The sequence below is a fragment of the Pogonomyrmex barbatus genome, unplaced genomic scaffold, assembly GCF_055798465.1.
Source record: "Pogonomyrmex barbatus isolate J1 unplaced genomic scaffold, ASM5579846v1 scaffold19, whole genome shotgun sequence".
Lineage (NCBI taxonomy): Eukaryota > Metazoa > Arthropoda > Insecta > Hymenoptera > Formicidae > Pogonomyrmex > Pogonomyrmex barbatus.
This window is the reverse complement of record NW_028297115.1, coordinates 1,041,431-1,068,208: the sequence shown is the minus strand read 5'-3', so window position 1 is coordinate 1,068,208 and position 26,778 is coordinate 1,041,431. Positions and strand designations below refer to the sequence as shown.

At 32.6% G+C, this 26,778-nt stretch overlaps 2 protein-coding genes and 1 long non-coding RNA gene across 3 annotated transcripts; 1 reads left to right on the top strand and 2 right to left on the bottom strand.

Annotated features, from left to right (window-relative positions):
• Positions 1 to 784: 784 nt before the first annotated feature.
• On the bottom strand, positions 785 to 17,353 carry LOC105422552 (fatty acid synthase). Its single transcript, XM_089075450.1, has 19 exons — positions 15,450 to 17,353; positions 14,710 to 14,960; positions 14,122 to 14,353; positions 13,298 to 13,716; positions 12,200 to 12,493; positions 11,746 to 11,953; positions 11,469 to 11,629; positions 10,287 to 10,604; positions 9,508 to 10,013; positions 8,871 to 9,175; positions 7,161 to 7,562; positions 5,996 to 7,005; positions 5,268 to 5,506; positions 4,166 to 4,862; positions 2,934 to 3,750; positions 2,377 to 2,852; positions 2,005 to 2,259; positions 1,674 to 1,925; positions 785 to 1,583 (listed from the first exon to the last, which is right to left on the bottom strand). The coding sequence occupies exons 1-19, from the start codon at positions 15,622 to 15,624 to the stop codon at positions 1,404 to 1,406; spliced, it is 7,197 nt and encodes a 2,398-aa protein (XP_088931576.1). The 5' UTR covers positions 15,625 to 17,353; the 3' UTR covers positions 785 to 1,403.
• A 149-nt stretch (positions 17,354 to 17,502) lies between these two features.
• Positions 17,503 to 25,040, bottom strand: LOC105422593 (citron Rho-interacting kinase). Its single transcript, XM_089075453.1, has 13 exons — positions 24,710 to 25,040; positions 24,284 to 24,604; positions 23,840 to 24,084; positions 23,195 to 23,641; positions 22,830 to 22,962; positions 22,219 to 22,739; positions 20,619 to 22,082; positions 20,101 to 20,544; positions 19,418 to 19,770; positions 19,174 to 19,334; positions 18,852 to 19,064; positions 18,514 to 18,769; positions 17,503 to 18,438 (listed from the first exon to the last, which is right to left on the bottom strand). Exons 1-13 carry the CDS (start codon positions 24,906 to 24,908, stop codon positions 18,330 to 18,332), a joined length of 4,866 nt encoding a protein of 1,621 aa, XP_088931579.1. The 5' UTR covers positions 24,909 to 25,040; the 3' UTR covers positions 17,503 to 18,329.
• A 163-nt stretch (positions 25,041 to 25,203) lies between these two features.
• Positions 25,204 to 26,504, top strand: LOC148936867 (uncharacterized). The gene is made up of 2 exons (XR_016138900.1): positions 25,204 to 26,122; positions 26,199 to 26,504. It is a non-coding gene; the product is annotated as an uncharacterized LOC148936867 (long non-coding RNA).
• The last annotated feature ends 274 nt before the right edge of the window (positions 26,505 to 26,778 follow it).

Below are 26,778 nucleotides of genomic sequence, written 5' to 3'. Positions count from 1 at the left end.
TGTTTAGTTTTGCAAGATTATCCGCATGTTAGTAAAAAAATATATAAAACTTTAATCTCCTCCCCCCACTCGCTTGATTGCTTTCTTCTGTATTTTTTTTGTGATTGTATAATCTGGTCATTCTAAATTTAAGTTGCATAAAATTGAAAAATATATGCTATAAAATTGATAATTATCTGCTATATATCTTGCATATACACATATCTAATAATGTATAACTTAAAGATAAAAAGATAAAGCCTGTACTTTTAATAATTTTTTATGTAATATTTAATCTAATAAAAATTTTAGTAATTCTTTTTAAATAATATCTAAATAAATAAAAGTAAATTTTTTTCTTAATGTATCTAATAGAATAAAAAAAACATGCTATATAATATTAAATTGATGATAGTAAATTGCATATCAAATCTTTTTTTAGAATCTTCCTTATCACTCGCGTAATGAATATTTTATTCAGTATTATATGGACAAGTCAAGGTAAATCTAAATATTGCAATATACAAAATGTATAAAGCATGACCTTGTTAATATCCATCAGTTAGTTTTATCATATACTAATTTATTAATAAACATTTTCAAAATTTGGGATTCTATTACGAATAAAAGTCATGCTTTAATTTTTCTATAATATTCTGAAATCTATGATATATGTCATGGCCTATAAAATTTACTCAATGGAAATTTGAATTTCCAACTTTTGTTAGTGGATAGAATCGACAAGGCTCACAATTTTATTATTAATTACTTCACTTGCTAACCTTTATAAATAAATTCTAAGTACAGCTTTTATAATTTATTTTATTTTCAGAGAACATATTTTTACTTACATTTTTTAAATTTAATTTCATATCTATTTTATATTAATGATTTTCTTCTGCAGATACAAAAATTAGATGCCTACGGATTTTTCGATTTCAAATATTTCTGAACCAAGACTATATAAAAATAGCTGATTAATAATTTTGAACTATGTGAATTAATTATCATTCGATTATTTACATTTAGATATTTGAAATATCTGATTTGAACTGATATACAAACTGATTAATATTCCATTGTTCAAATCTAGATATTCCAAGTATTCGAATGATGAATTATTTGAATTATTATTCGAATTATTATTCAATAATTATTGTGCATCTAAGTTTTCAAAGTATTTAAATAATTCAAATTATCCGATTTATTTGGATTTGCCGATATTAGCAAATGCAGATTGTATTTATAATTATGTATTTTAAAGTTAACAAAATATTAAAAATATACACATACGTATATGTATATGTATAATTACATGTATATATATATATACATATAATTTTAAGTAATATATTTTAAGTATATTTTAAGTAATATATTTTAAGTAATATAAATATATATATTATAGATTTTTTAGACTGCATTTATTTTCTTGTGCGTTCTTGCAACTCAATATTATATGGCTGATCTTCTATTAAAAGTCTTGTGAATTCTTTAGGATCTCTCAATGATTCTCCATTGATTGCCAGTATGACTTTATCGCTATCTAACATTGTAGTATGATTACCTTCAACATAATGCACTTCTACCTTATCTCGCGTGATCTGAAAAGTTTTTGATATAACAGTGTTAAATATCGGTTACAAAACATTAAATCTGCGAATATATGTAATTAGACAGAAAAGGTACAGTACCTTGTGTAAACCATAATCCTCTTCGGTCATTTGAACAATTGCTTGTGTAGGTTTTAAGAGTATTATGGACGCTCGTATCTTTTCTAAGGATGACATGTCATATTTTTTAAGAGCAAGGATACGTTTATAAATAGTTGTACACAACATTTTCTGATTCTCGACAGAAAGTCCAACATCATTAGGAAGAATATGTGAAATAAAAACGTTCAACTTTTCTTCCCAAGTGGTGCATTTTTCAAGATCTAAAAGCAGCTACAAAAAGGAAATAAGACGAAATAAATAAGAAGATCAAGAAACGATAAAAAAATATTTTACTAATACTGAAATTTACCTTTCCACTCGTGGTTAACTGTATAGTATCCATGATAGCGAGCAAGATATTATTTTGAAGTTCATTCTCCGTAGTAGAAGGAAGAAATTGTTCTATTATCGCTTTCATTTGTTCATAAGCACCGTCAATCAACACTAATCGACCGTTTAAGCCACGTTTTTCCAATCGTCTCGCTAATTCGACGGCGATTAACGAACCGTACGAATATCCGACTAGAACGAAACTCCTTTGCTCTTCCGCCTTTGGTAAAATATACTGGAAATTTCAAAAGAACGTGCAGGTAAATATTTCTCAGTTCGACGAAAACATTTGTTAAAAGTAACATGAATATCTCATTTTATTTATCACGCGTATTTTTCTACACGTACGTACTGGTAAAAGACAGTCGGCGTATTCCGGTATAGACGTAAGAGCAGATCCGATATGTATTATTCCATATTGCAAAGCTGTTGCGATGGACTTAATTTTCGGTGCCAGTGAATTAAACACATGTCCGCAGCCCTGAATACCCGGCAAAAGGAATACCTCAACCTTGCGCGGATTCATCATAGTTTCTAACTGCATACAGATTTCAGAAGTCAAATCTTCTTTACCCAAAACTCGAATCAACAGTTGCATTCCGGATATTTCGACCGTCTCAGTCTCTCGAATATATGCGTTATCTTGTTTCATATTCTTATCGCGTATCTCCACTAATTTTTCGAAGTTGAGATTGCGAATGTCTTCTGCGGTGAGGAACATATCATACTCGCGTTCCAAAGTTTGTTTAATCTCTACAGACGTCATCGAGTCCATGCCGAGTTCAACCAAACGTGTTTGCTGAGGCACACTTTTGAAATCTTTGATAGCTGCAAGTGCAGTGAAAGATTGTAATTGAATTTTTCTCCTAGAAGATTATTTTATACATAAAATAACAAAAACAGTCTTACCCATCATATTCGCCACAGCCTCGACAATGTTAACATTACCATAAGCACGTTTCTCAGCCACAACCATGCTAGCTACTACTGGGCGATCTTGCAACAGGAAGTTCTCTAATTTCTCAAGGCAGGAGGATACTTTTTGTTGCAGAGTACCACCAACCACGAGTCCCTTATTGTCCATCCAGTCGACGATGAGACCGACTTCATCTATTGCGCCCCACTGAATAGCCAGTCCTGGCAAACCGTCAGCTACTCTACGTTCACAAATCCTCTCCATCACTGAATTAGCCATACCATAATTCGTTTGTCCAGCATTCCCTCGCCCACTTGAAAACGAAGAGAAGACTACGAAATGCCGAAGTTGCGGGCACAATTTTCTGGATAACTCATCCAACATCTTCGTGGCCCATGCTTTCCCCCTGAAAGATTTCTCGAAGGACTCCGGCGTTTGGTTCTTACAGATGCTGTCCTTCAGCACCGCGGCAAGATTGAAGATGGCTTCCACTGGGCCCTGCTCCTCCGCGGATTTCAGTATGAATTCGCAATCCTCGCGGTTCGAGGCGTCGGAGCCCACGATAATAAGTACGTTCACGCCATAAGATTTCCACAGTTCGACCTTCATGCGCTGATAACCGTTCTTTATTCCCGTTCTTGATGTCAACACCACGTTTCTAGCGCCTCGGAGTATCAACCAATCTGCTAGTTCTAATCCAAAACCACCCAATCCGCCCAAAATAAGATAGGTCTTTTTACTATCGCAGTAATATCGAGGATGCGCGAGAATTTTTCCAAAGTTCTTCTCATCGGAAATTTTCAAAATTACCTATGAAAAACATAATATAACATATCTATATAAATAAGTATATTTCTTTTTTCAGAAAATACATAAGAAATTTTTAGATTTTAGATTAAGATAATTTCCGACATAAAAAGAATCTTATGATTAGAAGCAATAATAAATTATTCGGGAAGTATTCAAAATATCGTTACATTTAGCTGCACGAAGTAATGGATGATTAACCAAAATGTTTTCTGTTATATAAAAACGAGCAAAATATAATTTAAAATATACTTATACTTAAATAATGCTTGATAAAAACTGCTTTCTAAATGTGTATTCACATTTTTACATTAATTAAAATATTTAGTTACATGTGTCCTTATTGTAACTCTGTGTATTTGAAATATTGAAAATTTATGACGAGACTGTGTAGTATCCCATTATAAATTTTCCTTACCTTGCCTATATGTTTCCCAGCCATCATATATCTGAAAGCTGTCTCTAATTCATCTTTATCAAAGATTTTTCTAATAAGTGGTTTAATAGCTCCATTCTTAAGACCTTCGGCTATCATATCATGCAGCTGTATCTTTTCTTCCTCTGTTTCAGAATAAAGTGTATTGTCGAGCGAAATTCCATGGATGCTAACTTCTTTCAAGAAGATCATCATTCCTACGGTATTGTTTGCGGTGACATCATATTTGCCGATTTCTAGAAAACGACCACCGTGCGCCAAACAACGAACCGATGCTTGAAGTTTCTCCTCGGCCAATGAGTTCAAGACAATATCTACCCCGGCACCGTTTGTTCGTTGAAGTATCATTTGCTCGAAGCTAGTGTTGCGTGAATTACCAATGTGATCGTCCGGAATCGATGGGAACATCTTCCGAATAAATTCACGTTTTTCAGACGTTCCTACGGTGGTGAACACCTCGCAGCCTTCATTAAGAGCGAGATGTATCGCTGCCTGACCGATACCGCCAGTGCCGGAATGAATGAGCACTTTATCACCCTTCTTCATCTGACCGTTATTATATAACGCAATATAGCATGTTGAATATACACATGGCACAGTAGCCGCGTCTTCCAATGACCAATTATCCGGCACTTGCCAACACAAATTTCTGTCAGGTACGATAACATTTGTTATGCCCCTGAAAATATAAACGTATTATATACAATCATAAAGATTTCAATTTCTAGAACATCTTAAAATGTACAATACTTTGGGAAAAATATTATCAATTAAGAGTAATTAATAAATTTTTGAAAAATGTAACATCGAAGATATTACAATCATAGATATATTAATAAAATTTTAAAAATATATTTACTTATATATTATGAAAAATATATGTACTTTTATATTATCATGTTATAATAATATCTCTTTTTCTATCTGATGATAATGTAATAAAATACTTCTTTACTATATAATAATATCTCTCATCATATAATAATATCTCTTTTTCTATCTGATGATAATGTAATAAAATACTTCTTTACTATATAACTTTGCAAATATAAAATTGTATATATAGTTTTAATAAGAATATTACCTATTGGCGCAAAGGCCCATTATACGATGGCCAGCTGTATCGATACCAACAAATTCGAAACCGAGCAATGTGTCGTCGAATCGAGTAAATCTCGTAGTATTATCAATAGCAAGCTTTCCCGTAGCGTTCATAATATCTCTAAAGTTGAGAGAAGAATATACTACATGGATCATATCCTTTTGATCATCAGGACGTATAGGGCCTTCGGTCCAACAAAGCGAGCTTAAATCATCGCGTATCTATTTACCATGAATACATGTTATATATGAATAAAGTTATAACATAAAGTAAACATAAAAATAATATATAAAAATAATATATTTTCCAATATAATATGTATATTTTCTAATAATATATATAAATATTTGATTAAATTTTGTTGTTGAATATAATCTTTCAATGGTAACTTTCATTACACACATTTCCAGACATAATTTATGAACCGTTTTGAGAAAAATTCTCTTCAAAGTTTGATTAAATAAATTTAAAAATATTTTTAGTATATGTATATGCACAAAAGCCTAGCAAAAGCCCTTTTATGTACATACATACATGCATACATGCATATTCTAGAAATATATATATATATATATATATATTTCTGGATAAAGAATAAAATTTCTGTATTTTGTGTGTGTGTGTGTAAACAATTGTGCATGTTTGTGTGCGTACACATTTATATGCAAATTTTTTTAGAACTGTATTTTCTTATAAATATTGTTATATACCTTTTGTATAACATATCCGTGATCAACAAGCTTCGGTTGTGGACTTGGCAACTGTAGATGTCTATAGGATCCCCAAATTTTCCCCGGTCTCAATACATTAATCGGCAAGTCCAACCGAAGTTGCTCCAAATACAATGAGTCTTGCAAGGAAAATTTGGGAGCATTGGTATCTTGTATCATAACGCTTCTAATAATTTCTCCACCAGGTTCCTTTCTTAAACAGTTCACGAAGCCTAGCAAACCACTTTCTAAATCTCCCTCACTGACAAGTATTACTTTCATATTATTGGTTTCATATTCTGCATTCATAATTGAATTCAGTTTTTCGAGCCAAGTGAATTCATTATTGTTAACATGAATAATTTCCGTTTTTCTGACTGGTTGCACTTCTTTTTTCAAAAGTATAATATTCTCGTCGTTAGTATTTTTCTCTAAAATAACAGCTAAACCATACTTTGAAAATGTTGAAGAATTCTGAAGTCTGGATTTTTCCCGTGTTAATATAAAGCCGCCCTTTCTCAATTTTAATAAAATATGCTCCAATTGATCTCTCTTACTTTGCGTTAGTAGCCCAATACCAATGGCGAGCAAAATATTTTCTTCGTTGGGCACTTTATCCGTGAAAATCACGTTCGATAACGAGCTGTCATTAAAGCGATTAGATGGTGCTGACAGATGTACGTTCGCTTGAATCAACGGCAAATCACCTAAAATTTCGGTGAGCATAGGTGACGCTAATTTATCTACTGTCACATTGTCGGAAATATCGATCAACTCTACGGTTTTCACATGGATAGCTTGATGATATTCGAGGGCAATGTGAACGGACAATCTGATTGCCTCATATAGGGATACTCGCGCTTGATCGCGATGCGCCACGAATTTATATTCTTCTAGAACTGGATCGCCAGCAGGCACTCGGCGAGGTATGGCTGTAGCTCTAACACCACGAATTTCGATCCCGCCTGATATTATGGTCTCCCATTCTTTGTATACGTATACGGGGAATTCTACAATGATAAAATATTAATGCTCGCAAAGCGTTTACGTATGTGTAATATAATTTTAGGCTACAATTAAACTTAATTAATTATAATTAACATTCTTATATAAACCTTGTAAAACAAATATTCGCGAACCTGAGGAAAAAGATATGTAAACTTACGTCTGTCTTCTATATTAAAGTTCTGGATTGCTTGCTGGTGAAGCTTAGTGTCGATCACAATTTTTCGTATTTTCGTGGGCACATAAAGATTTTTCGTATCTATTCCAAGAATCATCATTTGCAGCATATTGTCCAGGAATGCTACCCAATTACCTATCCAAGCAATATGTCCCTTCTTCCCTGAGATAGATGCGCTTTTTAAAGAACGGAAAATGCCTGAATATTCATAACCGCGTAATTTTAAATCTTTGTAAATGTCTTTAGTATTCATCACTTCCTCCTCGCCGTCATCTTCTGGCAAAATCGAAACAGGTATCTTTTCTTGCGCGGGATTTTTCACAACTCGAACGAATCCATTTACAATCAAAGTACTGCCTTCTGATATTTCGAATCTTCCAGTACCTATAGAGAAATTATTATGAAAAAATATATATTCCTGCACATCAAATGTATACTCATTTATCTTAAAATGTAAATCGTTTATAAAAAAAAATATGTCTGAAAAAAAAAACATGCTAGATATTGATAGATATGTTACATATTCTTTAGTGCACAAAATAAGATTCAAAGATTTAAAAAATTTATTAGATAATGAAGTAATTCTGATAATTCAAAAGAGAAATGATTTAACATCATGAAAAAAAGAAAAAAAACTGACGTCACACGATGTTCCTAAGCGGTGATCAAGTACTAATCATCGTGCCCAACGCTGCTTAACTTCTGTGATCGGACGAAAACTGATGTTAATTACAGATTTATTTGCAGGACTGGTAATACAATATTTATTTGTAATTACATATGAAATAAATAAAAAAACTTTCATTTTTATATAAGTGGAATAAGAGCGGTACGGGTAATACTAAACTCTCGCCGCTACGTACAATTTTGATTTGACACAAACATTTTGTGGTTGAGTTATGTACGTTATGAATGGTTTGAATACTTAAATCTATATGTAGAATATAGTGTATGTGTTTATTTTCGACTTTCAACTGACTAGCTGATTGACCTTCTTGCAATTATGCTTGCACTCACTGACATTCGGATGGATAGATGGTGTCAGTAATAAAAAAGAGAAAAATGAAATAAAACAAGAATTTTTTGAGAAATAATAATCCTCGAAAAGAGACAATTAACAAGTATTCTTTCCGAAAGAGTAAAACAAAGACACGATGCGGAATACGTCCGTATGACATGGCATCTCAACAAGAAGTGGTACTTTCAGCGTGACATGAACGTTGACGAGTATAGCTGATACACGAACTATTCAAGTACTTTAACATGTAATTAAAATTTAAATCCTTTGAATTTATTTTATAACTGATACATAATATTTCATGCTTTTATAATAAAAATTTATTTTAAATAAGAGTCAAAATACTTATAGACAAAATAATTAATGAAATATAAAGTGTAATCAAATAATTTTCTAATAATTCAAAAGAGAAATGATTTAATTCTATAAAAAAAAAAAAGTGACAACGTTACACGGTGTTTCCGAGTGACGTTGTCATGAATGTTCGAAACATATCTCAATTTTCTTAAAATATCATCAGTATATTACAATGAGTAAATTATACAAATACTTCTTCATATAAGATAATGAGAAAATATATGTAGGAATGTTTTTTATAATGTAATATTGGCACTTGATGTATTTATCACCACAATACTCCATATACTTTGATACGAATAGAAACAAAAATATACCTTTCTGAACGAGCACTGTTAACTGGATTTCACCTTCTTTCGGTATAGGAGTAGCACGCAAAAAGGTAACATCCTCAAAAACGACAGATAGCTCTGTAAACATTTCCGTATGCAGCAAGCCCATACTTTCCCAGACCATAGCAAGATATCCCGTGGCAGGTATTAAGATTTTTCCATCGATAACATGACCACTCATATATTCGATGTCTTCATCTGCTATTGAGAGAGTAACTGTTCTCTCTCCGGATATGACTTTCTTTTGCGTTTTGTACGTCGTTACAAACCAGTCGTCAGAGTGTTCCCATCTTCACTCAAAAAGTATAAATTATTCCGTTTTTATTATCCGAATCTCTCAATAAAGCACAATAAGAATTGCGAAATAATTTTCAGGCAATTTTTCCTCATTTCCTTATTGGACACTCCGCGAAGAGTGATCAAATAATGATTTGAAATTTTTATTCGCAGAGCAAAAATTTTACTTGATTCGTTTTAAGTAACTGCATTTGGATGACTCATATGTATATTTAAATGAATAATTTTTGTTCTATTAAATTTAGATAACAGTAAGCTAATTTGGCCGATTATTATATATACATATATATTTAACTAAATAATTTATATATAGCGGCAAGCCTACCTAATGGAAGGTGAGATCATCGGAGTACCGCGACTAACTGGATACTCGATTGGTGGATAGAGACTAGCGATATCCGGTTGTAGTCCCACGTTGTACAGTTTGCCAATCGCTTGGAGAACAACTTCGGAGTTATCTCTGTGACCACGCTGAGTGAGCGCGATGTTAGTAACTCCCGGACCGAGAGACCTTCTCATAATGGCCTGAAGAAGACCATGTGGTGCAATTTCAATGGTTATAGCATCCTTCGGGATCATACGCGCGGTTTCCTCAAACAGTACGGGACTCAGGAGATTGTTAGTATGGTATTCAGCAGACGACAATTTGGCAGATGCGGTGGACCACTTGTTGTGCGGCACGGACGTGCTCACCCATTTTCGACTGCGCGGCTTCGGTTCAGGAATCACCTCGTTTAAGTAAGCCAGAAGTTTCGGTCCGGCAGGTGCGATGTAACGACTGTGATAAGGTATGTTACTGCATGGTACTTCTTTCGCAAAGATTTTCTTAGCCTGGTCGAATATACAGTTAAAACAAATATTTTAATAAAGTACAATTTAGACTTTATTTGTAATTCAGCAACGTAATACATGACTAAAAATCAGCATAAAAATCATTGAAAATTTTATATACAAGTGTTTTGCGCGTTGTTACATTTTAGCTAATATGCTAAAAGTTCTTTTAGCGCCGTTCTACATTGCTGAAATATTGTTTTTAAATCTATATAAATCAATTTCTATTTTAGAAGTATTTTTTTATAAAGATAAATAGTAAATTATAAGAACCTGTAGTTCAGCGACAAAATTTTTCATAGATTCAGCGGGCCCACTAATAGTACTGCTGTCAGAAGCATTATGACAAGCCACTTCAATGTCCGGTGGACACATATCTTTGATATCTTCGTAGCCGAGACCAACAGCCGCCATTGAGCCGTAAATTACTTCAGTTTCAATAGACGCTAAACCTCTTGAGTATGCAGACAAAATCATTTGTTCGGCGGTGAAGCATCCGTCCGCGTAAGCACAACCGAGTTCTCCGACGGAATGACCAATGATGTTATCCGGCTCGATACCAATCGACGTGATAAGATCGACCAAACCAATCTGTAAGATTTAAATTGTATCAAAATTTCACATAATTTCAAATAAGTATAATTTCACGATGTCTTATAACCTTCTTTTTATTCTCAAAAATAGCATTTGTACTTTAAAGAGAGTATTTGTTAGATTTTAAATTTATCCTTCTCTCTTGTCATCTTTTCAAAAGTAAAGATATACATATATCTTCAAAAAAAATTTCATAATTCTATTCTATGAGCTGGAATACATTTTTTTTACATATCTTATAATAATCATCGTAAAATATTAAGAGATTAAAAAAGAAATAGTTTGTACAATTTTTTTGCGCGCGCACATATACATACATACATACAACACAAAGCACACATATGCGCGCGTGCAGTACGTATACACGCTCATACAAGGTATACACATACATATAATGCATAAAATCTAATACATGTTTCTTAAAGCGCAGATTTTATTCTTAAGGAGAAAAAAAGAAGTTTTTAAATATGATAATTTTTCATGGAATTATTTTTATTTAAAAATCCTTATGCAAAATTTGAATATTTATCAATTACACAACAATTTTGTTGACTATTTTGAGTGTAATAATTCGATACATTTAAAAAGTTTGAATATTATAGATTTTTAATTTAAATAATGCAATATCTAATTCTGATTTTTTATAATTAAACATATGTATATTTTATATAAGTAAATTTTATATAAAAATTTAAATATTAAATAAATTTAATATTTAAATATAATTTTTAAATAAAAAAATAATTTTTACTTAGCCAATTATTTCTTATTAATCTTTTAGCGAATAGTTAAAATTACATTTCATAAAATAAAATTTATTGAAAGCAATATGTAAGTGTTGTTGTGTAATACGCAACTTACCTGTATTGCCGCGATTCCCACGAACGAATGCAAAATATTATCAAAGGTAGATTTGTCTTTGTTTGTTAGAATATTAATGATGTCTATGCCGCGCGGTCGTAAGACGGCATCACATTTCTGAATAGCTTCGGCGAAGATAGGGAATTTCATCAATTCAATACCTATTTGAAATCAAAAAGTCAAATAAACGAAAAGTATTACAGTTAAAGTAATACAGTAAAAATAAAATATAACAATTTGCGCTCTTAAAAACAAAAAAATATTACACAATACTTACCCATGCCGGGCCACTGTGATCCCATACCGGAAAACACAAACCAAATCGGTCTCACAGTTCCTAAGTAATTTTCTGTTTCTCTCGTGGGACGCTCCGCCGTTTTCGAACCAACTATCGTATATCCTCGATAAAGATGTCCCTGGATATCTTCAGAATGAATATCATGCAGCAACCGAATATACTCAACATCTACCGCATGTTTCTCAATCTATAAAAAAGAATATAAATTTGTAAATATATTTTTTCATAAATTCTAAGTGATAGTAATTATCTCGGCAAAATATTTTGCCTTTCGAAGTCTCGTAAAATCTTAGAAAAATGCACGAAGATATATCATAATTTATAATTCCATCGTCAATCTATAATATTTTTTTTCTCTTCATTTTCTGTTTTTTATATTATTCAATTTTTGTATGATCTCTCGATATCTTCATTTCTTATTTTCTTTACTCACATCGTTTAAGAATACATTAACAGATTCCTCGGTACGTCCAGACACCGTTACGAGTCTCGGTAAATCATCGGATGGTGCTCCTTTATTTAATTTTTCCTTCTCATGGGATTTTAATACGATATGACAGTTGGAGCCGCCAAAACCGAAAGAATTAATACCCACATAACCACCGTTCCAAGGTGTGGATTCAGTGACGACCTTAACTCTGCCATCTTCGAGAGCTTTTACGCCTTCTCGTGGTCGATTGTAATGTAAATTTGCAGGGATCAATCCAGTTTCCATTGCTATTAGTATCTACAATAAAATTAATAAGTTAATACGTAATACGTCGTAATCCAATCTCTTCCCTTCTTACATCGTTATATATTATTTTCTGTTATAAGAGAATAAATACATAAAATACAAAAAAAAATTACACATAATTACAAAAATTAGACATAAATACATAAAATACATAAGATACCAAAAAATTAGACAACGGTGTTCTCAAGCGATTACTCGAGTACTAACCGTGCTCAACGTTATTTGACTTCAATAATCGGAGAAGAACTGGTATTTTCGACGTGATTTGCTCGATTATTCTCGTTATTAAGGAAAAATTTTAATATAAAATATAAATACAATGACATAGTTTGCTATTCAAATATTGATTCATATGTCATTAATTCATAATAAATTTTAACATAATTTGGATAATTTCTAAATTTCTCGATTTATTTATTCGGATACTGAATTTGCTTTGGTTAATTTAAATCTAAATTTTAATAACCAAATAATAATTATTTTAGATTATTCATACACTTTATTCCGACATTTATATCTTTGATTTTAATTTATTTAATACCTTTTCATTTGCCTTATAAGTTTAATTTTAATATAATACATTTAATATAATATGTAAATGATTAAAAATTGATGATATTATTCCTCAATCATAGCCTACTAACTTCACTGACTAAAATCTAATAATTTTTAATAAAAAAAGCTGTTTTTTACTATTGTTTATATTCCCTTTTAATTTAACATTTATTAATATATAAATAATTGAAGATCAATTGAGTCTTAATAAACACATAGCATTTCTTAAAAAGGGATTACCTTGGCAACTTGACATAGCCCGGAAACAGGCTCGGAATGACCCATATTCGTCTTAACAGATCCTATTAGTAAAGGAGCAGTTCGGTTTTTGCAAATGGCTTTATCAATTGCGATGATCTCCTCAGGATCGCCGACTTTGGTGCCGGTACCGTGACACTCCATGTAGGACAGATCTTTCGGCGATACGCCACACTCCTCATAACATTCTCGTAGCAGTTCGCCTTGCATCGTGCTCGATGGAAACGTGATGCCCTGCTCTTTGTAACCGTCGTAATTCGACTTACCGTAAACCACCCTGGCGTAGATTCGTTTCGCGTTTTTCGCTTTTTGTAGGAATACGACGACGATCGCTTCGCTGCGAGCGTAGCCATCCGCATCGTTGTCAAACGCTTTACACCGACCATCACGCGACAAGACCCCTGCAATTATCATTGTTATTGAATATACAAAAATGATCCTATTATATTTTCAATTGGAACTTTATATAAAAGATCTTATTTTATATTTTCCACTTACTACTTTACGCCAATGTATATCGATTTAATTTCAATTTAATTTGCTTTTCATCCTTTTCTATTTCGAAGAATTAAATTAACTAAAATTTATTTTGACTATGTTTATATTGACTATATTAATTCTACACTCTCTGTCTACATAAACAGTGAACAGTAAATATTAATTATATATACTTTTAATGAAATCAATCTCGGTATTGATAACAAGTACTGTATTATATTTTTTTTTTTTTTTTTTATATATGAGCGTTTGTAATTTCTTTTTATGTTATACGGATTAGTGCGGAAATTGAAAACGAGGAATTATACCGAGACGAGAAAATTGCAGTGAGACGAAGGGATGAAGGCACAAGTTTGATCCGCCCACAATGGCAGCATCGCACAGATCGTCTTGCAGGCACCGATACGCGTGTTCTAGAGCGAGTAAGCTCGAACTGCAGGCAGAATCCAGAGTGTAAGATGGTCCAGTCACTCCTAGCCAGTAAGAAATCCTATTCGCCAACATAGCTCTGCTACATCCAGTGATACCAAAGCCATTCACCTAATAATAAAAGATTTAAAAAAATAAAAAAACGCAACGCACGATGCGAATAGGAAATGGATGTATAGCAAAAGAGATTTTGCTATACATCCATTTCCTATTCGCATCAAAACCGGCAAACCCTTAACATCCGACGTTAACTTGCAAAATTCCTGCCTCCATTTCCTTATTCTATTTTCAATTATAATTTGATACAGAAAGATATAGAGAAAAAAGGAGAATCGGCAAGTACGCGAGCTCAACCTTTCTTCTTATTTAATCCCTTTTACGTTTACGAAAAAATTAAAGTTAAAGTGAATCCTGAATCTTTTCATCTTTCCGTCTTTGGCTACATATATGACGAAGACGGTATGTACCTGTAACTTTTCGTAGAACCAAGTCTTTTCGGATTCTGAGAAACACGCGCCCACGAAGACGCCGGTTCGCGATCCACGTAACTGCTTTGGATTTATTCCCGCATCGAGAATGGCCTCGTATGCGTGCTCTAATAACATTCTGCACATCGGGTCCATCGTATGGGCCTGCTTGAAGTGGACCCCGAAGAACAGCGCGTCGAATTTGCCAACATTGCTGACCTTTCCGATTCGCTTTGGGATATCCGGATGATCTGTCGATCATTCATAAAGACATAAAGAGTCATCACACCGATCCGGAGATTTTTAATTACGCAATTAGGAATAAAATAGAAATAATGTTATAATTGCAAGTTATATAAATACATAACAGAATATCGCAATATAATTTAAATACAACATATTTTTTACAAATTTTTTACAAAATAACAGATTTTTTGCTTGGTTTCTATAGTCAATTTACTATCATATTCTTTTAGTGGATTCTATCATATTTCTGCTAACGTTCTACTGATAAGATTTATACTAAACATTTTTCTTCAAATTTGATTATCCGAATACGTATGTTTATTCTTCTTTTATAAAAAATATGCATTAAGAATAGCGAAAAAGAAACAGAAACTTTGTACAGCACATGTTTAACAGATTTAATATATACTAATATTAATATATTTAGGGCAATTAAAAATGTTCTATCATTTATTATTTTTATTTTATCATCTATTATTTATTCTGTTAATTACCTAATTCCCATCGACGATTATCATCCGTGACTAGATCCACCTTATTCAATAAATTCTTTTTGAGTTCTTCCATATTGTCAGATTCCGGAAATCTACCGGCAATGCCAGAAATAACAATTTCTTCATCAGGCTCGGGTGCTTTGTAAATTTGTTTAATCGGTTTATTCGCAGCCATCGTTCTAAGATTTATCTGTCGATTTCAATGTCTCAAAAAGAAAAAGAGAACACTTTTACTTGACAATAATTAAAATATTGTCTCAATCGAACATTTATAATTCTTTAATCCGCGTGTATACCGTATAAAAAAATTTTATGATTTATTATAGAACTTAATGAGCTCGCTAATTGATCCTACGAACGACGAATCACAACTGAAAGGCAAAACAAGAAACGATGACCTTTTTATAATAAAAGACTCCTACTTCCTATATGAATTTCATTCTGCTTGTTGCTACTTTGAACTTCCTTTAATCCATTTGCATCACAGCAAAATACGCACATCGTTTCTCGTATAACTTACTAGTTATTATTTCAAATCACTTAATATAAAGGAAGAAATTCACTTAATATAATCACTTAATATAAAGAAATTTTGCAAATTATAGCATAATCAAGATTCTGGATATTATTCATGTGCATATCTATATAATTAATGTATGGATTGTTTTTGCATTTGCTAGAATTTTCTACAGAAAAGAACAGTTTTATTGGATCCGAAAAATAATTTTTAATCGAGCCATCAATTATAATTATAAGATTATAATTATAAGATGTTCAAATTAATTGTTAGAATATAAAAAAAAATTTATAAACGTCCCGCATAATAATTTTGATGATCGAACAAAATTAATTTTCAGATCTATATCTGATCAAATTTTTAGATTATAGCAAAATTGTTCTTTTAAAATTCTTCTGTACGAAAAGGAATATTCATTTTTCATATTATGAAGGTATAGGTTGAGTTATGATAAATTTTGTTAATATAACGTAGAATCTAATAATAATAATAACATTGTATAAGATCTGAAAGTTGTAATCAAACCCATTAAATATTATTCATGTATGTGCATACGTTTTGTATAATTAATACGTACATTGTTGCTAGAATCTTCTAGCAAAAAAAGAAGATACTCATTCTTCATATTATATAATGTTATAAAAGTATAGATTGACTTATGCTAAATTTTGTTAATTCAAAATTATAACATTGTGCAAGATCTGAAAATACTTATTGATTGAAATAAATCTGAAATTTTCAAAGTCTTTCTTATGCAAGCATTTGTAATAAAAATTACTCATATGTACTTATAAATATATGTGTAAATTTTGTGTATCCATATTTTTTGCATTTATATATTTTTCAGTCATAATTTGTTACTTTTAATGTGTTAAAACTTTCTCTCTCTCAGTTCTTTTCTTATGTGTTATACCAAATAAGTCGCGCAAAATTGATAATTATATATTATAATTATCTTGCATATGATAATTTATAAACGTTATTAAAAATAAGATAAAGTCTAAATTTTTAATAATTTTTAAATATTAAAATTAGAGTTTAAATTAATAAAAATATAATCGGTTTTACAACGATGCATAATAAACTGAATAAAAAACCATGCCATATAATATATAATATTAAATCCACTGCAGTAAATTGTAAATTAAATCTCTTTTACATTGTTCCTTCTTTATCGCTCGTGATGAATATTCGGTATCGTATGGACACAAAAGTCAAGGGTGGCCGGATATCGCATAATATATGAATGCATAATGCATACTCCTGTTAATGTTCACTATTAATTATATCGACGTATATTGCTGTCTGTATGTGTTATCATGTGCTATATCATGTGAATTACAATTTATTTATAATCCATCTCAACATACTAACGTTTCGTCAAATGGTATATATTTCTTTAAATCGTCATCTCGTTGCGATAAGAGGAAATCTAAAATAAAAAAAAGAAGAAAGAGAAAGAAATACTATTAAACAATATTATATTATTCTAGCTTTATAAAAGCAGATTAATGATCTAAATTGTACGATGTAGCGTTGTTAAGATATATTGATACATTTTTATTTGTCTTCATATTTACCTTAAGCTAAAATACAAAAATACATAAGTTTTTAATATATAAAAAATACTTATTTTAATATATTTAAGAATACATTATAATATTATGCCGTTATATCACATTAACATTAATTTATAATATAATATAATCACTTAAATACAATAATCCTTCTTGATTATAGATAAAGTTATTACATACACTTATTAAGTAATTGTACTTCAGGAAAAAATAAAGCTTAATGTATTAATGTATTAATGTATTAATAAACATTTTTGAAATTTGAGATTCTAATATAAATAAAAGTCACGTATATACGTTTGATCTTTAACCCTCTGATGATGCTCATGACGTATTAAATTTATTCAATGAAACTTTGCCAGACTTCTGACAATATATTTAATGCATTTTCCCAGTTATCAGATTATCAACACCTTCAAAATGTTGATAATGTTTAAATAAATGATATAAGGATATTATATAAATAAATTGATTTATTAATCAATAAATTAATTAATAATAATAGGATTAAATTGAATTTAACAATCAGAGGGTTAATAATATGGCAAGTATCTGAGATCTTCGTTAAATATGTAATATTTTTTACTTCATTGAAATATTCAAGCGTTCTGTCAAAAAAGTATGAGAGAGATAATTAATTACATATTAAATATTATTACAATTATGTTTGTTTCATAAAAATTACTCGTCTTTCTTAGTTCTTGTTTTATATATAAATATTTATATAAATAGCTAATATAAGCTTCTGAGCCAACGTTAGATTTAAATGTCATGTACAAAACCATATTAATACTTATGCACTCCAGCAAAATGTACTTTTTTCCCCTGTCCGTCTAAAGCCTCCATTAAGCTTGATGTAAAACTAAATTCTGAACTACTTTCATCCTCTTGACCTCTGAAAAGATAAATGTAATTAGTAATCTGTTATATTAGGATTGATAATTTTATCTTGTGGAAAGAAAAGACATACAGAGTGTCGAGACTTGTTAAACTGCCGTTCAATGTTGGCATATTGGCGAAACCATCTATCCTCAATAATTCAAGATAGGAATTCACAGTGGCCACATAAATTCCTTTTGAACCAGCTGTACCTAAATAACGTGGACTAGATAATTCAATTAAGGTACGTTCGGGATTCTTTTCCGAAGAACTATATGCTTCCGTGTCGAGTTTCACAATTTCGACAGATGAAAAATGAACAATGAATAAGTACGGTTTGCAGAATGCTAAAATGAGACGATAAATCAAAGAATTAACAGAATAATTTATATAATTAATTAAAATGTCGCATGTAAATGAAATATCTACCAAAAGCAAATGGCAAATGATTCCATACTGGATCGACGGCGCGAGTCCTTCTACCATTTTCATCCACAAATACACCGAATTCATTATAGCACAATAAAAGTTCTGCCGTGCCGCATATATTGGAAATATTTAAAACGCACACAGGAAATATACCGAGTTTAGCCGCATCTGATAGTGCCACTTTAATTGAGCTATTATCTTCTTCTGGGAATTCTATGAATATAATTCCAATTCCTTTATTTTCTCTGCCTTATATTCCTTGTTCAGGTAAAAATTATTATCCGTTGATTATTTAAGAAAAAGTGAGTGTTCTTGTGCTTACCGTCTACGCTATACGTATGTAAATCGATCTGGAAAAATTTGTGACAACCTACAATAAGAAGACTTGGAGTAAATATGGCACAACTGCAAGGCTCCTGTGTATCGAGTTCACGAAGTCCAATGAATTCTCCGGAATCTTCACCAATTCTCCATTTCAATAATCTGCATTCATATAAAAATCAAAATAATGTCTTTAGAACTGTATCGTATTACGTTCGTAGATGAATGAATTAAAAGTTACATACATTACATGAGATGTAGTTGCGGCGCATAATATTTCACCTTGCAATTGATAAAGATGACAACTGTCGGAAATGGATAATACGCTCTTTGTACTGATCGCCGGTCTAGAACAATCGGCGGCCAAAGCATTATTCTTTAGTAACCTCAAGTTACAATATACTAATTCTCTATATTCGCCGGCTATCATTAAAGCTAGATCTAGGTGGGGATGTAAAGAGAGCTGATGTATCTGCTTGACACCGCGTATTGTAGTGAGTGTCCGAGATTTGGAAGCGCAATATGAAAATAGGCCTTCTTTCGCACCTAGTAAAAGCACGTTCTCCATACCTAGATCCACGACACAATTCAAATCCAACTGGAAACACAATATAACATTAATATAAAACAAAAGCATAACATTTTCTTATGCAAAGTTCTGTATAAAAAAAGGTGTGTGTGTGTGTGTGTGTGTGTGTGTGTGTGTGTGTGTGTGTGTGTGTGTGTGTGTGTGTGTGAGTGTGAGAGAGAGAGAGAGAGAGAGAGAGAGAGAGAGAGAGAGAGAGAGAGAGAGAGAGAGAGAGAGAGAGAGAGAGAGAGAGAGAGAGAGATTATGAGTTTATTATTTCGCTAAATAAAGAAGCTTTCCTAGTTCTGCTCTTTTTATGTGTTATAAAATGGATGCACTAAATCTTAACATATCATTTACCTGATGTTTCTCTAATCTGAGTACAGTTTGATACTTTTGACATTTGGATATAGAGCATGGGTTTTGAACAGTGACAGTCTTTAAAGCTTTAAGCCAATTTCTCTTATCGGCTTGACTCAATGCCATAATGTCTAATCTAGATGAAGGCCAACAAGTGGTCGTAGAATTCGATTCTATTCTAAAAATAAACGGGATATCAGATTTCGCTGTTCCCATTACATCAGGATGTTGCACCGTCTCGGAGACATTAAAGCCATTGTTCTCTATTAAATTTAAACGACTAATCGGTGCCATCCCCGCACACGGCTGATGTTCATAGACGCAAAGACATGGTCCTTCCAACTTCAAATATTTTCTTTCCCAGCAGGATTTTGATCTACCAGGGACCTTCACCCATCCCTCCATAGAAACTTCGTTCGCTTTATAAGGAACACTCTGTAGGTCCTGCATAGAAATGCATACGGATATACATGTAATTGTCATGAAAATAACAAGCCTAACGAAATTTGATTTCTTACCACATCAGGTTTATCCGGCTGATCTATTGCCAATGTCTGGACGCTATCTCCCACCGACGATAAACTTTCGTCGCTATCTCTACGAGATTTGTGACAATACTTAGGGAAATCAGTCGGTAAACCGCAATTGGCAGGTACAGATACCGCGCATTCCAAATGCGTCATGATTTGACACTCGCTGCAAGTCGCGGCGCGCCTTCCGAATTGTATAGCCTCTGGACACGCCGCGCACTTTCCAGCGCGCATAGGCAATCCGACATTGAACCTATGCGGAATATTGTGCCCTATCCTTTGTGGAGATAACTGTCTAAGTAACGAGTTACTAGTCTCCATAACACTCTTCACCTTCTTACCATCGCGTTCTGGCGTCGTCGGAGATGTAGGCGCGGACGCACAAGCGGTTTTAGCCTTCTGAATCAGCAGCTGATCTGTCAACGTTTTTACCTTCGCTCGTTCTTTAGCGAGCTGATTTTCCAACTCGCGATATCCAACGGGCATACCCGTGCCTACAGACGATACGTTATCCTTTTGCTTCATACCGAGTATTTTATCACATACGGTTTTCTTTTTCTTACTGCACTCTTCTAATTTCAGTTGCAAATAATCAATCAACTTAGTTTGTTGTTGCCGAGTACTTTCGGCCTTCACCTCTCTTTCTTGGTAAAATTGTCTCATCTCTTCTAATACATTTTCCAATTCTGCTATTCTTGACCTCAGTTCCTGACCCTGATCTATGCTGTTTTGCAGATTAGCCATAAGTTCGACATTCGCTTCTTTTAATTCGTGCACCCTCGTCAAGTATTCGCTACTCTCTTCTTTCACGAGTCTCGACTCCGCCTTTGCGCCTTCTAAAGCGCGACCCATTTCCGAAAGATCGTACTCCATTTCGCCGCATCTCGTAGTCAATTCTTCTACTTGCATAGTGAGTTCTTGAGCAAGTTTCTTATATTGATCTCTTTGAGTGATAAGGCTGTTTCTCTCGCTCTCTATGTCGCTCGTCTCGGATTCTAATTGTTCGACATTACGTTCGGCAACCAGTCTTCGCGTTTTTTCCTCGTTTTGCGCGATATGCGCTTCACGCACTTTCATCTCAGCGGCTTCCAAATCTTTTTGTAATTTCATTTTATCTTGAATCAGCATATTCTCACGTGTTTCATGGTCGCTCGTTAATCTTTCGTAGTCCGTTAATTGTTCCTCCAAAACTGTACAAGTTTCTTTTAACAGTTCGATATTTAATTCGTAGCCTTTGATATCCTGCTCTAATTTCGCAATTTTAGATTCGAGTTCCCTCTTTTCTTCGTTATGTTTGGCGATTGTCTGTGTCAAATGCCTGTTTTCAGCACTCAGGACATCAACACGCTCTTGGTTCGTTCGCATTTGCTTACGAGCCGCATCTAATTCTCTACGTAACGACGCACTAGAAGATTGTAATTCCTCGATCTGATGATTCGCTTGGGTTAAAGCCTGAAAAAGATAAAAGGAATTAAGAATAGACAGTGACAGAGGTAACAGAAAATTGATTTTCTTAATAAACTTTTACATCCACGTTAGGAAAATAAAAAATTTTAAAAGAAATATAATATAAACGTAAATAATCTACCCTTTGTGCCGAATCAGCCTGCATTTTATTCCTAGATGCCTCTTTCGTGATATCATTCAATGATGTTTTCGCAATGTTTAATTCCTTCAACAATTTCTTAGAATTCTCTTCTTCCTCTTTTGCTTTACCGCTTAATTTCTCCTGTAACCTCTGTTTCTCTTCCTGCAGCGTTTTTATTTTATCTTCGGCTCGCTTAGCTTCTCTCACAGCTATACGTTTATCTAGATTAGCATCCGATAATTCTTTTTCTTTTTTCCATAGAGCCAACTGAGCTTGTTTTGCCGTTTGCTTTTCAACTGTTATTTCTTCTTTTAATGTTTGAAGTTGCTGCCTTAGTTTTTCCGTTTCTTCTTGCCCAAAAAATACTTTTGTATCAGTAGCTTCGATAATTGCTGCACGAGTTGCAGCTGGTACCTCATCTAATTGTTTAAGAGTAGCATTCTCCGCTTCCAATTTTGTAACACTATACTCCAAACGTTTCAATAATTCCTCTAAATTGCAAACTTTACGCAACTGTTCTTCTACAATTAAATAATGAACAGTTGTATAAAGATATGTAAAAAAAAAAAAAAGAATCGATAAAATATCCTTACTGCAATTTTATCTTTTACCTTCTTTCTCCAGAGAATCTTGCAATCTTTTTTGCAATGTGGCTTTATCCTGTGCCGCCTGTTCCAAATTTAAGGCAAGCGCTTCGCTTTGTTCTAAATTCATCATAGTTTCATTTAGATCGGATTTGGTAACCTGTAAAATGATCATTTGAAATAAATCATTTAACGTACTAATCTTTTGTATACCGAAATATTTTTGTATTAAATATAAATTTATACAGCAAATTAGTAATTGACGGTATCAGTTTTAAATCCAGCTCTCACTCTAGATATTTGAGAAGCGGAAAGCTATAAACTTTTTAGATTTAAATGATATCAAAGATTTTAATCTCACTCGCTAATAACGATTACTGAATATTCCATACCTGCAACTGTTGCTTTAATTGTTCATTTTCGAGATTCATTCTTTCCAATTGTTCCTGCATAGTTGTGAGTAATTGCTCTGAGGTTTTTAGATCATCTATTTGTCTCGCTCTCTCTTGCAGTTGTTTACGTAGAGTTTCGATCTCAGCATCTCTTGCCGGTAATGTGGCCTGTATGGTACGCAATTGTTCCTGACAATCCTTCAGTTCATTCTGAGCAAGTTCTAGAGCAACATTCAGTCTCGATTCACGACAATGGTTAGAGTCCTGCTCGTTTCGTAACCTAGTTTCAAGATCTGTATTTTTTGCTGCCTCAAAATCCAATTTTGCTCGTAAATCGGCTAATTGATTATGAGCACGGGCAGCTATCTCCTCCAATTTAATTTCTACGCCTTGAACACTTTGTCTATTCAATTCACGTGTCTTCGCCAAAGATTCCTTATATTGTGTCTAAACATATATGTATATATACACGTATACATACACATACACACACACACATACATACATACACATATATTGCAACAAAATTAGCTATTAATAGTTTAAATATAATTCATTTACAGTTTATTTTATAAAGTTAATAATATCATGTTTAATCGATGATATATTGCATTAATATACATAATTGCATTTTATTTCACTCACTTGAAATACACGCAGCTTATCCAATTCTGCATTTGCAGTTTGCAGTTCACATTCTCTTCTTTGCAAACGTGAACTCATTTCATTATTACTTGTGCATAGTTCTGTGATTTTTGTTGTTTGTGCTTCAATATGCTTATTCAATTGTGAAATCTTGTCTTTCTCTGCATTTTCCCATTTGCGCTTAGCATCTCTTATTAATCCGAGTGCACGAGTTTCTAAATCTCTTCTCTCCTGTCGCTCCAGTTCTATCCCAAGAGGCACATTAAACTTTTGTTACAAGCAATAAATATATTAATTGAAACAATCGTGGGCTATATAACTTTTTTCCACGAATATTTATATATTTGTTTAGCAGTAAATAAGTTAAAGTTAACTCTGCTGTAATTATATAATATAATATATATATAAAATTATATTATATAATATATAATATATAAAAATTACCTAATGTCCTTTTAACACCTGCCAAGTCTGATCTTGTAGCTATCAGTTCTTTCTCAAGTATGTCTCTCTCCTTGTTGGATGTTTCTAATCTCCGTGTTTTCTCCTCTAATTGAGATTCCATCTGAGAGAATCCTCTTACCTTATCCTGTAGCTCATGTATTTTCTTTTGCATCTCTTGAACTTCCTTGTTTTTCTCATCTAACTTTGTTTCTAGTTCCATCTTCTCCTTAGAGAACTTGTCTGATTGATGCTTAGGAAATTTGTATTCAAAATATGGAGATCGTCCTGACGATGACATAACTTCAGCCTCTGCAGCTTCAGCTATAAACAATAAAGTTATAAAAATAAAAATAAAAAGAAATTTATGTAAGAAAATCAATACACTTAAAGCATTTTATTAGCCTAAAATTACATAAATGAACAAACCCAAACTTCTTCTAATGCCAGCTAAGTCCGATCTTACGGCTACTAATTCTTGCGTCAACTTGTCCCTTTGTTTGATGCTTGCGTCCAGAATCTTCTCGTCCGGATCGAAGAAATATTTAGATTTACGGGTCTTCTCACAGACCTCTGTCGCCTTCTTATATCGTTCATATCGCGATCTCTCATTACTCTCTGACTCCATGATTTTTCATAACAACGATCGTTGTTATGAGGATCCTCATATCGTTACTGGACTTCCAACGGTCACGAGTAACTCCATGTGTACGATTTGAATTTAATACGCCGTTTGCGACGTCAGAGAGCGCGCGCGCGCGCAAAAGTTTTTGTACTTACGACATCTAGCGGCGGTTTGGCGAGGGAACATATAAAATAGGTCAATCTAAGATCTGTCGATCAGTGAACTCTAAAAAGGGCTCGTTTTATCATTTTTGATTTGTTTTGAAATTGAACAATTAAATTTAAATCGATTTTAAATTATCACAGTTGCAAAGATATAGAGTTTATAGAGTTTCTTTCATCATATTCGATTAATTTAATTGAAAAATTATTCTATTGGAACGATCAATTATTTGTCGACAAATTTAACAATTTAAATTAATTAAAAACGATGAAAAAGGCTCTTAACTAATTATTCTCATCCAAATTTTAATTATTTTATAATTTAAAAAATTTAATAATTAAAAAAAATGTTTAATTATTATTTAAAAATATTTTTTTATATAAATAAATCATAATTTGCAGAAAATAAAGATAGAAAACAAAATGATACAATCTGTTTTAAATTTGGCAATAGGCAATAGGCAAATCGATTGAGCAAATTAATCGGAATATTTTAGAATTATCAGATATTCATTCGTTAGATTTGTAGTAGATTCGTTCGCATCACTTGCATTCTATATTTTTTACACATAAATTAAGAAACATATGCATACGCAGTCGTTTCTGATTGGTTACGCGGTTACGCAGGACGCGGCAAATACGGCCTAATGGGACTCCACCATGAGGTTGTCTCCCCACGCAATTTGCGTAAGCGTAACTTCTGTGAACCAATCAAATCGTTTAAAAGATATTGGGCGGATTTGTGTAGAATAGCCGAGACAATTTGATTGGATAACGCAAGTTACGCCGCATGGGAAACCAACTCAAGTGTGGCGGATGTGTTCTGTCTCTCTCTGATTTTTTGAAACGCCGGTTGCGCTTCGCGCATTTGTTTATCTATCATTTCAATTGCGTCATTTATTGAAGTGAGATTTGTATTGGCCTCAATAATGTAAGCCTCGGCCATTAGGAAGGAGAAGATCGTCTAACGAGGGACTTGGAGAGATTTTGAGAAAATTATGTTTTCTGGCTTGTATCGGTCCATTGTATACTAAGATTAAAAAAAGAGAAGTGCAGGTAAGGAATGTTTCGTTTTTATATAATTTTTGTATTGCATCATCACACATTTCCGTTCTTTGTTTTTCAATTCCAGCTTTGTTTCACCAACTTTTTTGACTTTGTATTACTATTATCATTTTCACATTTGGCTTGTGTTGACCCAGTTCACGGTCCAGTTTTGGCTATATAAGGAAGAAGTTACGCAACCGATAGCCGTAGTACAAGTCACATTTGAGACAACCTGGTTGCATTTTAAGCAAATATGAGGAATATTATCGTTCGTATCGGAGAAATCTGTGTTTAATGAGATTGACCTTTTAAATTTATTATGAAGCCTGATAATAGTAGCAGTCACAGCTGCCTTTAATGACTTAATACAAATATGTGCGACCCACATCAAGTGGAAAAGGTTTTCAATTGTTTAGCTACTTAATCCAATACTCATTAAAAAACTCATAAAAACTCACTCATTCTAACATTCATAAAAACTTGGAGATTTGGATTCATATGCTAGATGTATAGGTGCAATTGAAATTTCAATCAACTTGTGATAAATTTATGTTTGCATTTTGTTGACAAAGTCTCAAGATCCACTACCAGAGAGCTTAAGTTATCTTTAAGTTTAGGCTCTTCAATAGATAGGTTGCATTTTTATCTTCTTTCAGTGTAAAAGA